The sequence below is a fragment of the Mercurialis annua genome, linkage group LG4 (genome assembly GCF_937616625.2).
Source record: "Mercurialis annua linkage group LG4, ddMerAnnu1.2, whole genome shotgun sequence".
In the NCBI taxonomy this organism is placed as follows: domain Eukaryota; kingdom Viridiplantae; phylum Streptophyta; class Magnoliopsida; order Malpighiales; family Euphorbiaceae; genus Mercurialis; species Mercurialis annua.
In genome coordinates, this window is record NC_065573.1 from 16,830,262 (window position 1) to 16,841,000 (window position 10,739).

Below are 10,739 nucleotides of genomic sequence, written 5' to 3' on the forward strand. Positions count from 1 at the left end.
AATAATTATTATTTATACTGACTCTTATTTTTTAACATTTTTCTTTGATTGTTTTTTATTATTTTTTACTCTTAATTTTTCTGCACTTATTATGTACCAGTTATTTATTTTAATTGTTTTTTTCATGTATAATTTGTCAATGTTAAGATTAAATAAATATTAATATATTAGTATTCTGTCTTAATTTATTTTAATATTTGAAATATTTTTAACGTACAGTATCGTCTTCTTTGTCAATTCTAAAATCAATCAAAAATTAATATATCAATATTCTATCTCAATACAAATTAACACGATCAGCAAATATCATCAACAAAAGATAAACATGTGCACAACAATGTGACAATTCAATTGTTCAACGATCAGCCTTCATCAGCAAATCGTATTACTGAATTAAAAAAAAAAGTGCACAAACACAACAAAACACAATTAAAATGCAGAATTAATACAACATAACTCCAGAATTCACAAAATTTGTTAATGTAATATGACAAAACAGTATAATATATTAAAAATGATATTTTATACATTTTACTAGTGAAAAAACATTGTAAAAAAAATATTTACAAAAAATTAGAAAAAATAAAAATAAAAAATGACGATGAACGGTGACGACAATGACGAACATAGATAGTAAAAATAAAAAGCACCCAAATCTGAAAAAAAAGGACGATGACAATAGCAGTAATTTTCAAATATATAAAAAAACCGTTACAACGGGGATAGCATCAGAACGACATCGACAATAATAATAAAAAAAGATCCAATGATGTGATGGCGATGGAAATAAAGAGATCTGATGATGATAATAATTAAAAAAAAGATAAAGAAGAAAAAAGAAGAAAGAGGCGGAGAAGGTTAGGAAAAAAATGCATGTGTTATTAGAGTATTTAAAATAACGTTAGTATTTTTAAAAAATATAAAATGAATATTGTTATTTTCGTAAATTTTTAAATTAGTAATACAATAAACCCTCTAATAGTTAAAATTTAATAGAGTAATAATTCTAATAATTAATAGAAAATTGGGCGAACAAACTTCATTCCACGTCGGATAGTTGATAATTCTATTATTTAGTAATTAATAAAATTTAAAATATATTTTATATGTATATTAATTATTAGAGAGATTTTTCTAAAAAAAAGTATATAGCAAATTGATGATCAATTTGGTTCAACACTAATCTTGTTCCTTAAGGTAGAAGCTGGAATATCAACAAATTAAATTGTGATTTTTTTGTTCATTTGAGAAAATTTCAAGAGAAATAGATGAGCAAGTAAAAACAAGTGAAACATTCATAATATAAAAAGATTAGCAAATGAAAGCACGTGAAACATTCATTAACAAAAAAATATTAAAAATTATTATATTTTATAAATATAGTTTCTTGATAATTATTTTTTAATTTAATATTAAATTAATATTTTTGGAACTGAATAGAAAGTTAATTCTATTGGAATGAATTACTGTGAAATGTATTTAATTGACTTTTTATAATATAACATTAATATTAGGTCTACGAATATAAATATTTTAAAATATATTTTATAATTTTTTCTATAAAAATTCAATAAATCAATGATTCTAATAATTAATAAATTTTTGATCCAACATGTATATTAATTATTAGAAGGTCGACTGTATAGTTAACATTTAGAAAGTACAATGCTAAGTTTGGGGCTTAAATTAGATATCTTCTTAACTTTAGAGGCTTATTACCATTATTTGCCAAAACTCGGTCGTTTCTTGAAATACTTCGTCTTTCATTGTCCCCAACCAAGCGTGGCCGGAAATTTTGAACGGCCAAAGAAAAATAAATTTCCTCAGGTTAGCAATGAGTGATAGTAATAAAGCATCAGTGACTGAATCAAAGAGCGACGCTTCTAAAATATCAGAAGTAAAAACATGGCTAGCCTCTCAATTCGAGGCTGCCGGAAAAGAAGTGCCGGAATTTGAGTACACTCATCGGAGCATTTCGCATTTGTATAATCTAGCAACTCTCTCTCAATCCAAGACTCATGCTGCTAATATTCTCGCCAATGATTTTCGCCTCAAAGCTACTGAGTATCGTGCTCAAGGTCCCCCTTTTTTTTCGATTTGTATTGTTAGATCTGTTATTGCTCTTTTTTATTAGATTTATGAACATGGTTGTGATTAAATTTCAAAAAAATTGAATTTTTTTGCTGGGTTATGATTTTGGTGCTGTAAAAATGTGTGTTTGTTTCTATTTTGTAACTTTTCGATTGTGACCTAGGTGTTTTTGATTTCAGTTGTGCTCATAAAAATTTAGATTTTATTGTTTGGTTTATGATGTTTTTGCATTTCTTTGGTTATTAGCACGGACTCGGACACGGTTTCCTATGTAAAGAATGAAGTTCCGTATCCGAAACGTCAATTATTCGAAACATTTGCAAAACGTGACACGTTGATTGGATGAAGTGTCCGTGCTATCTATTGTTTCAGCTAAATGAAATTCTGTTAGAAGTTCAATTGAATTGATTTCTTGCAAAATTGCCAGTTTTCATATGATTTCATTTATGTCAAATTGCCTTACTTCTTCTGAGTTGAATGAACCGAAGTCTAGCAACTGTGACCCTTTCCAAACACGCTAATTTATTAATTTTCTATCATTCACTTGAATTGAATTATTGCATTTTTTAGTATGCCGGAGAGTTTTGATTACTAGCCTCATGGAAAAGTTATGTTTTTGGTTGATTTTGATGGATACTACAGCTGCAAGGATTAGAGAGCTATTGGAGAATGTAGGGTTAGCGCAAGAGAGTTTACCTTCAAATGTCGTTGGGTCAGTTCAAGTTCTTGCAAATGTTGCAAACTTGTTGAACATAAGGGACACTGAGCTAAGTAGGTAGGTTTGAGGAACTCAATTGGTCGCCATTCTAGGTCTTAGATTCTATAAGTAATTTAGTATTATTGTCATCTAAAGCATAGAAATTTGTTGCAGTTATCTTGTTGCGATGGGAGATATATCATTAAGAAAGACTGGAGTAGAGGAAAAGAGGGCTAAAGCACAGAAGGACTCGAAAATTCTTCTGGATTACACTCGAAAGGCCATAGCACGACTTACCTATTTAAAAAGGTAAATTTGTTTATTTAATAAATCTTATTTCTTTTCAGACATGTTTGATTTTCTGTTCTATCAGATTCATATCTATTGATCTCAGATGTCTAAAACTATCTTTTTATTTTAATAGCATTGGGATTTCAAGAATGGAATGCTTGTCTTGTTAACTTAATTCTTGTGTTTTTGTATGTTATTTGGTAGAACACTTGCACAACTTGAGGATGATGTAGCTCCTTGTGAAGCTCAAATGGAAAACTGGAAGACAAATTTGGCAGTTATGGCATCAAAGGAGCGACAATATCTGCAACAGTACTCCAACTACAAGGTATCTACTTATTATTATTTTCGGGGTATCTATGAGTTGCAGAACAATCAAAACTTCCAATTTCTATCTAGAAGTTTCTTTGAGTACTCATAAATTACAAAAAGGATGTGCATTGGTATCAAAGGGTTGGCATTTTTATGATCTTTTTGTAACTTCAGCTTTCAAGTTGTCAGTGTGTCATCTCTAATGGGTTTTGCTACTATTATATTTTGGGAAAACGTACAAAAGTGACCCTAATGTTTAGCTCAATTCTCAACTAGGTATTTAATGATTTTCAAGTTTCAAACATGACCCTTATATTGCCACATTCTTAATTTTAAACACTATTTTACGGAGATTCACTTAACTGTCTATAGAGCTGACTCGGAAGATTCATGAAGAGATATGACACGGCTGTGTTCTTTTTAATTTTTACTACATCGCCTTCTTCTTCATCTTACTTTTACTTTTTTACACATGTCTTCCTCTCTAAATATACTAAAAAATATCTAACATTATCTGACTAAAATCTCTCATAATTAATTGCCTAATGAAGGCTTGCTACTGGATGTAGCGCATATCTTTTGGCCTCATAATAAAAGACCAATTGCCATTTTTAATGGTCTCAAAATGCTGATACTTCCATAGTTATTAAAGGCGCGCCTCAGGCGCGCCTCAGGCGAGAGGCGACTCAGGCGATGGCCGAGTCGCCTCAACTGACCAAAGGCAGGCGATGTCACAAAGGCGCTCGCCTCTGGCGCCTCAGGTGGGAGGCGAGAGGCCAGAGGCGCGCGCCTTTGTGACTTCAGGCATTTTTTTATTTTTTTTTCTTTTTTTTACAATTAAAACCTCTGTAACCCAGACAAAAAAGAAAATGAAGGAAGAAGATGAAGAGATGACTGACGTGCGGCTGCTGTGTCTAGGGTTTGGAAAATTAGAATAGGTTAGGGAAAGAGAATAGAGGTCCCCTAATATTTTATTGGGCCTCCCTTAACCAGCCCATGACCTATATTATACATTGAAAGGCTTTAATCTATAATAAATGGGTTTTTTTTTAACATCAGTAATGGTTAAGTTTTCAAATGACTCTTGTTTTTAGCAAAAAAGGCTAATTTAGCTTTCTAAGTGTAAATTAAACATATATTTAAGTTCATAAAATAAAGTTTAAACTATTAAATTAGTAAATAGAAAATAAAAATCATATAAATCAGTTGACTAGTAGAGGTATATTTTAATTTAATTTTTTTTAATTGGTCGCCTTTTCTCCAAAAGGCTTTCGCCTCGCCCCACGCCTTGCGCCTCAGGCTTTTGGACCCTTGTCGCCTCGGGTCGCCTTTCGCCTTTAATAACTATGGATACTTCCATCAGTAAAAAACCAACAACCAGCTGCCTTCTAATCACAAGGCTTATATATATAATAAAAACAATTACAGGGTCATTAATTATTTAAGTCCATGTCCATACCAATTCATCATTCGTGGAGAAGGTATACACATTCCATTTCTAATCTTTAAACCTCTCTAAGTTTCCTTAAGTACTTTCACACAAGTGTTTACTACAATTCTTAGTCAAAGATCCCATTATAGTTGTCCTTCTTCACTCAACTACTTTCTTAGTAAAAGCTCAAAAAAATTGAACAAACCGGACCACCAAAACTCCTTTCCTCCTACCCATCTTAAAGCCTAAGAAGAGAATTAAAATAAATAAATTAAAATAAAATGCCCATATAAAATCAGAAGTGTTTCTGACTGTTACATATCAGACCTATGCTCCGAGTCCAAGTTTGCTTTTTTTTCCTTCACCCTCTAAAGATGATGCGAGAAGCTTGCATTTTGTTCTCATCTTCTTTACTTCCTCACTTGAATATATTCAAATCTTCCTAATCATCTTACAAAACTTCTTACAATTAATTTAAAGCTAAATTGGATGGATACCCCGGGTACATAGCATTGAGGATCTCTTAGGAGCATATTTCATTTGTTGTGTTTAATAGTTACTATGATAATTTTATTTTATTTTGAAACTAGTAACTATGATAATAAGCAGAAAGAAAGAGAGAGATGGGAGAAGAGAAAAGAATGTGTCATATTGAGGTTAATGAGAGAAAATTAGATTATCTGTAGCTCCAGGTCTTCTTAACTCAGCTCGAGTTGAGTAGGTTAGGGTCGTTAGCATATGCCTTTCTTGTTTATCGCCCATTGGAGTTTCATAGTGAGATATTGTGTGCAGTTGGTTAGAAATGAAATATCTTTTAGGATGTTTTGTTCTTTTAAGCAAGAAGATGTTCTGTGGTCCTCATATGTGTTTATATTGATTTTGATGCATGAACTGATGTCTCGTAAGCTAGCGTTCATGTGTATTTTACTTTTCTTAGAAGCAGTTTAAAGTTGGGAGCAGAGATAGTTATTTTTAATAATGGGATATTGGTCACCAACAGCTCTGATGCACCTTGTCTAGTCCAATAGTGAGATTATTCTTTAAGAGATCCAGTTGGCATGAATTGAAAGTAGTATGTGATATTGTGATCGTTGTTTTCTGATTTTAATTTGCTATCTTTGGTCAATTCCTTTCACGCTTTCAAAACTATGAAACTTGGTAAAGAAATCTTTTGGTCATGATAATTTTGTCTTTTGAAAAATCTGTGCGCGCCGAAGGGAAGAAAGTTCAGTCACTTCTGGGCTTAAGGTTTGATGATTTCCTCTTTCTTAATTAGAATATTTTGGTTTGGTTCGATTGAAAACCGAAATGTCTCTCTACTTCCTGAATATCATCCTATAAATACATTTCCTCTCTTTTTCACTAATATCATAACAAACATTTACAACCCTTACTTTTCCATCATGATCTCTTTAACTATCATCCCACCATTATTAATTATTCTTTATTGTTTCTACCTTTAACCCTACTCTTGATAATAACCTTTTAATTAGCTTTTCAACCTTTGAATTATATTTTCGTGTTACATAGATTACTTAAGAGGGACTACAAACATGGTCTACAACTTTCTCCGTATATGGCTCGTAATATGACTCATTGATTTATATTTTTTTAATTTATTATTTATTAGAAGAATAAATCATATCGTAAAATAAATAGTTTTCCATCTTCTATTATTATAACTATTTTTACATCGATGTGGCTTATACGTGCATATCAATGTTTAGGTAGTTAAACTTATCTTAATAATGCTACATATATATGTCCATGTGAGAATACATCTTGCAATAAATAAAAGCAACATTTGGTAGTGTTTATTCTTGCGCCATATAAAGCGTTATTGCAATACATAATCAAGCCGATTCATATGTATTCTCTATTTGCTTTTATGACAGGATGCTTTTATATGCATGGCTTAGTGAGTTTGTTCTCTTGGCAGGCTGTTCTTAACCGTGTGGGCTACACACCAGAGATTAGCCATGGAGTGTTGGTTGAAATGGCCGAGCACCGAAAGGAGTTGGAGAAGATAACCAAGCCGATCATGGATACATTAAGAAGTTACCAGGACTTGCCTCCGGTAAAAATGCGCTTTAGTTTATACATTATGTTCCATGAGGAATCCCAAAAGTAGGAGTGTATTGAAACAAACCAATCAAAAAAATCAAACCGTTTCAATTAAATAGTGATCGCTTCGTTTCTAAATTGAACCAAACCAAACCAAACTAAACCAAATTGTACCTCCGATTCGGTTCGGTTTTTATTTCCTTCAAAAATCAATAGGTTTTTAAAAATTTACTTCAGACCGGATCGAAAATTGATTGCACATCCCTACCCAGAAGTTAGTATTGGATTTTTATTGTTTTCCTTGTTTTTTCACAATGCAGGATAAAGCATTAGCTGCTTTAGCAATAGAAGACAAGAAAAGACAGTATGCTGCTGCTGAGAAGTATCTTGGAGATGTATTACAGTCTGCCCTTGCCACATCTGATTAGAAAAGGGTTCTGTTTAATGTATGAAATGTTTTAATCTCTTTGTTTGCAAATATTTGTATTTGTTCTATAGCAGCAGATATTTGATTGTCTTAGTGTTGGAATACCAAAAGCAAATTTGTAACACACATTATTATATATATAATGCCTTGATTTGATGTTAATCACGATTAACCAGCGAATTTCATTCATCGTTACTGTAAAATACACGGTTCTAGTAATATTTTCACAAAATGTAAAAGATCTATATCGAAATGACAATATAATTCTACTCCGGTGAACACCAGTTCACGAAAGCAATCAATATGCATCCTTGTATAGAGTTATAGAAAGGATATACTATATTTTATGATTTTTTGATATACTAGTTTAGGCCGAAAAACAAATAAATTGGAAACGAGAAAGCATGTTCTTATGCACATTATTGGAACTGAAGTTTATCATTTCTTCCGAGCGAATGCTGCTGCAATTCCACCAGCTATTAGGCCAACAGCAGTAGCAGTAATGCCTATTCCAATAACACCATCTGCAATCCAATAGATGAGGAAACATGTTTAGCCTAATGCCATATAATAATGAGAGAAGTTCAACTGAGCTCTGAGCCAAACCTTTGGCAATTCGATCTTCAATTGTCTTCTTGAGGACTTGAGCCTGCCTCCAATCAGGTGCAGTCTACAAACAAAATAAATTTCAGGCAAGAAGCAGACTGAAACAAATTAAGCTCATGCTCATTCAAAAAACTTTTGCGTGCACACATGTGTAGAAATGCGAAAGCATGCAAGATGAACCATTAGTATAAATTTTGAGAAGTCCACCACTGGATATAAAAAAGACATAATCAATCATTTATACAATTTACTGCAAAAAATAGTGACCGAGTCATGACTTAACTATTAATAGCAATAATTTTCACTTAAAATAAATGCATAGAGAGCAATCTTGATCAACCTATAATTTAAAGATGTTTTTTGATTTATTTCTAAAACTCTTAAACAAATAAGAGAAAGTAAATTGCAACACGGAAGGTCCCATACCATCTAAAACTAAGTAGCACATGCGCAGACATCTAGGAAAGGAACTAGTAACCAATGGAATGTACTACTCAACTAATCAAATACAAAGAGAATACTCCTATAAAGCTAAGTAACACATGCATAAAACATCTAAAACAGATGATATAATTTCGGAGCCTATTGAGCAAGACACATAGTCCTGACGATATGCAGGCCTCCAAATCAGGAAGACCTAGAGAGGCCATGAACATAATCTTATCCAACACCTCTTTGATAAATTTATCCAAGCTTGAAATGAAAAACATCAGAAAATAACATCTAAAATGGTGATTTTTGGCGGTGGTAGATTAAAATTAAGCAGGTGGAGGAGTGAAATGAATCACCATACAAATTAAAAACTAATTACATAAATGTATGTGGGCGATAAAAGAGAGAGACCTGCAAACATTGCTCCACAAGCTGTCGACTCCTGGAATAGTCACCACTTCTGTAATATCCGACAGCCAGAAGATAAACCTTCTCCCTCTGTTGCAAAGGAGAGCTGCTATTGGCCAATGATGCTGCAAGTAATGAGGTGTTTATTAAAGAGAGACCGTGCATATTAGAAATGAAGCATCAGTATGAGAGACATCAAACTCAATTAGAAACAAAAACTAATTACAAGTTAAAGCCTATATCACTAGGCTGTTTGTGAAACATTAGTTTCTGGATTACAAAAGACAATCTAATGGCTCGACCCTTCTTATTATCCCCTTTTTATTTCATTAATTATGGCAGCACAGCTATGAGGAAACCACAACCTTTTCACGAGTGCAGAATGGAAATATGGTCCTGGCAGTCGAAAAACATTTAGGGATTCCATGAAAAGAATTCCTCTAAAAACATAATTCAATCAGTTGAAATGGAGAAAAGACAAAAGAAAATTACAGCAGTAATAGAGCGTACAGCCTCACATTGGTTTCCGCTAAGCAATGATCTATAGCTACCAACGACAAAAGAAGTTTCTATGTAAATGAAATACAAAAATGAAGCAAGCTTTCTTCCAACCATTTTCTAAACAAAAGACTCATGGAGAAAAACTTTGAATCAACACATACAAGCATAGCAAAAAAGGATGAGGAAAAAGAGAGAAAGAATCAAACTACATATCAAGTAGAAAATGTTTACAAATTAAAGCATACAATAATAATATCAAAGCACTAGAGTGAAAGAGGACAAAAAAAGTTCAAAACAGAACCTCGCGTTAGATCATATTTAAACAATTTATAATCTAGACAGATTTAAGGAATGGAAATGACAGACAAGTACTTTAAATAAATTCGATTCTCGTGTTCTCTTCTTGTGGTCTTGCTATGAACCTCTTACTAGTGATGCAGCCTAATATTAGCAGCTAAAATGGCGAAACAGTGACTTCATAAGAGATGTCAAAATGAGTGATCACGGATATCCTAATTTCCGTTGCAAAATCTCCAATTTATATATTTTCGTTTGCAAATCCTAATACGCATTGTAGACACCTCTTTCTCGGACAGCAGAAAAAACCGAGCACGTCAGGTTAACAAACCGCTCGCCCCGCTTTCGCACATATTCAAAATGATTCAATAATCATGCCATAAACTATAGAAATAAAAACCTAAATACATCAAAAAACATACAATAACAATTTTCTCTTAAATTTATAACAAAACCATTATATTTAGATTACCTTCAAGCATAGCAATTCCACGCTGGACATGCTCAGGTCGTTTAGAGTGAACGAGAGCCCATGATAACCTCATTATACTCTCATTTTGTCTCATTTCATCTGCTTCTGATTCTGCTACTTCTCTCTCAATGCCCTGTCACAGAAACAAAACGATACCGTTTACGAATTAATAAGTTGCTGATTGTTAACTACAAAACTAGAACACGGATTCTGGAGAAGAAACTTACTGAGATGATGTCGTCATCGCACCACGGGATCTGATCGCCGCCGGTGAAAAAGGAGCCGACTGAATCGAAAAATTTGTTTATTTTTGCTTCCATTTCTTGTCTTCTTGATTATCTCAAATAGACACAACTGTTTTGAATTTGATATAGTATTTGTTTTTATTTTATTTTTCTGAGATTGGGGGTTAATAAATTGACTTTTCTTAGCATTTAAGCATTTTACCTCTTCCTATAAATCTTATTAATATAAGGCTTAACCCATAAGGAGGTCCCGTACTTTGCACTTTTTTTTTTTGAGTTCTCTCTATTTACCTATTTTCGATTTTCATATTTTTTTTGAATTTTTTTCGATTCCTCTTATAAATTTTTTCCCTCCAATCACACAAAAGAACTGAAAAAAACTAAAAAAAAATCTGAAAAACAAAAAATAGATAAATAGAGGACCGGATATATAAAAATAAAATATAAGAATTTCCGGAAAAAAA

General features: G+C 32.4%; 2 protein-coding genes across 2 annotated transcripts; one reads left to right on the top strand and one right to left on the bottom strand.

Moving 5' to 3' along the window:
• Nucleotides 1–1,732: 1,732 nt before the first annotated feature.
• LOC126677587 (AUGMIN subunit 1) lies at nt 1,733–7,476 on the top strand. The gene is made up of 6 exons (XM_050372277.2): nt 1,733–2,078; nt 2,734–2,866; nt 2,963–3,097; nt 3,284–3,407; nt 6,763–6,900; nt 7,208–7,476. The coding sequence occupies exons 1-6, from the start codon at nt 1,835–1,837 to the stop codon at nt 7,313–7,315; spliced, it is 882 nt and encodes a 293-aa protein (XP_050228234.1). The 5' UTR covers nt 1,733–1,834; the 3' UTR covers nt 7,316–7,476.
• Nucleotides 7,477–7,599: 123 nt separating this feature from the next.
• LOC126677588 (mitochondrial fission 1 protein A) lies at nt 7,600–10,463 on the bottom strand. The gene is made up of 5 exons (XM_050372278.2): nt 10,258–10,463; nt 10,031–10,163; nt 8,764–8,885; nt 7,921–7,984; nt 7,600–7,838 (listed from the first exon to the last, which is right to left on the bottom strand). Exons 1-5 carry the CDS (start codon nt 10,348–10,350, stop codon nt 7,753–7,755), a joined length of 498 nt encoding a protein of 165 aa, XP_050228235.1. The 5' UTR covers nt 10,351–10,463; the 3' UTR covers nt 7,600–7,752.
• Between the last annotated feature and the right edge of the window lie 276 nt (nt 10,464–10,739).

What these genes read in the sequence shown, in the direction of transcription:
- LOC126677588 (XM_050372278.2), bottom strand. Translation starts at nt 10,350, where the DNA reads ATGGAAGCAAAAATAAACAAATTTTTCGATTCAGTCGGCTCCTTTTTC. An exon ending in GCGATGACGACATCATCTCA is followed by an intron (nt 10,164 to 10,257) that starts GTAAGTTTCTTC and finishes TTTCTGTGACAG; the next exon opens with GGCATTGAGAGAGAAGTAGC. An exon ending in TGGAATTGCTATGCTTGAAG is followed by an intron (nt 8,886 to 10,030) that starts GTAATCTAAATA and finishes CATTACTTGCAG; the next exon opens with CATCATTGGCCAATAGCAGC.
- LOC126677587 (XM_050372277.2), top strand. Translation starts at nt 1,835, where the DNA reads ATGAGTGATAGTAATAAAGCATCAGTGACTGAATCAAAGAGCGACGCT. An exon ending in CGACTTACCTATTTAAAAAG is followed by an intron (nt 3,098 to 3,283) that starts GTAAATTTGTTT and finishes GTTATTTGGTAG; the next exon opens with AACACTTGCACAACTTGAGG. An exon ending in GTTACCAGGACTTGCCTCCG is followed by an intron (nt 6,901 to 7,207) that starts GTAAAAATGCGC and finishes TTCACAATGCAG; the next exon opens with GATAAAGCATTAGCTGCTTT.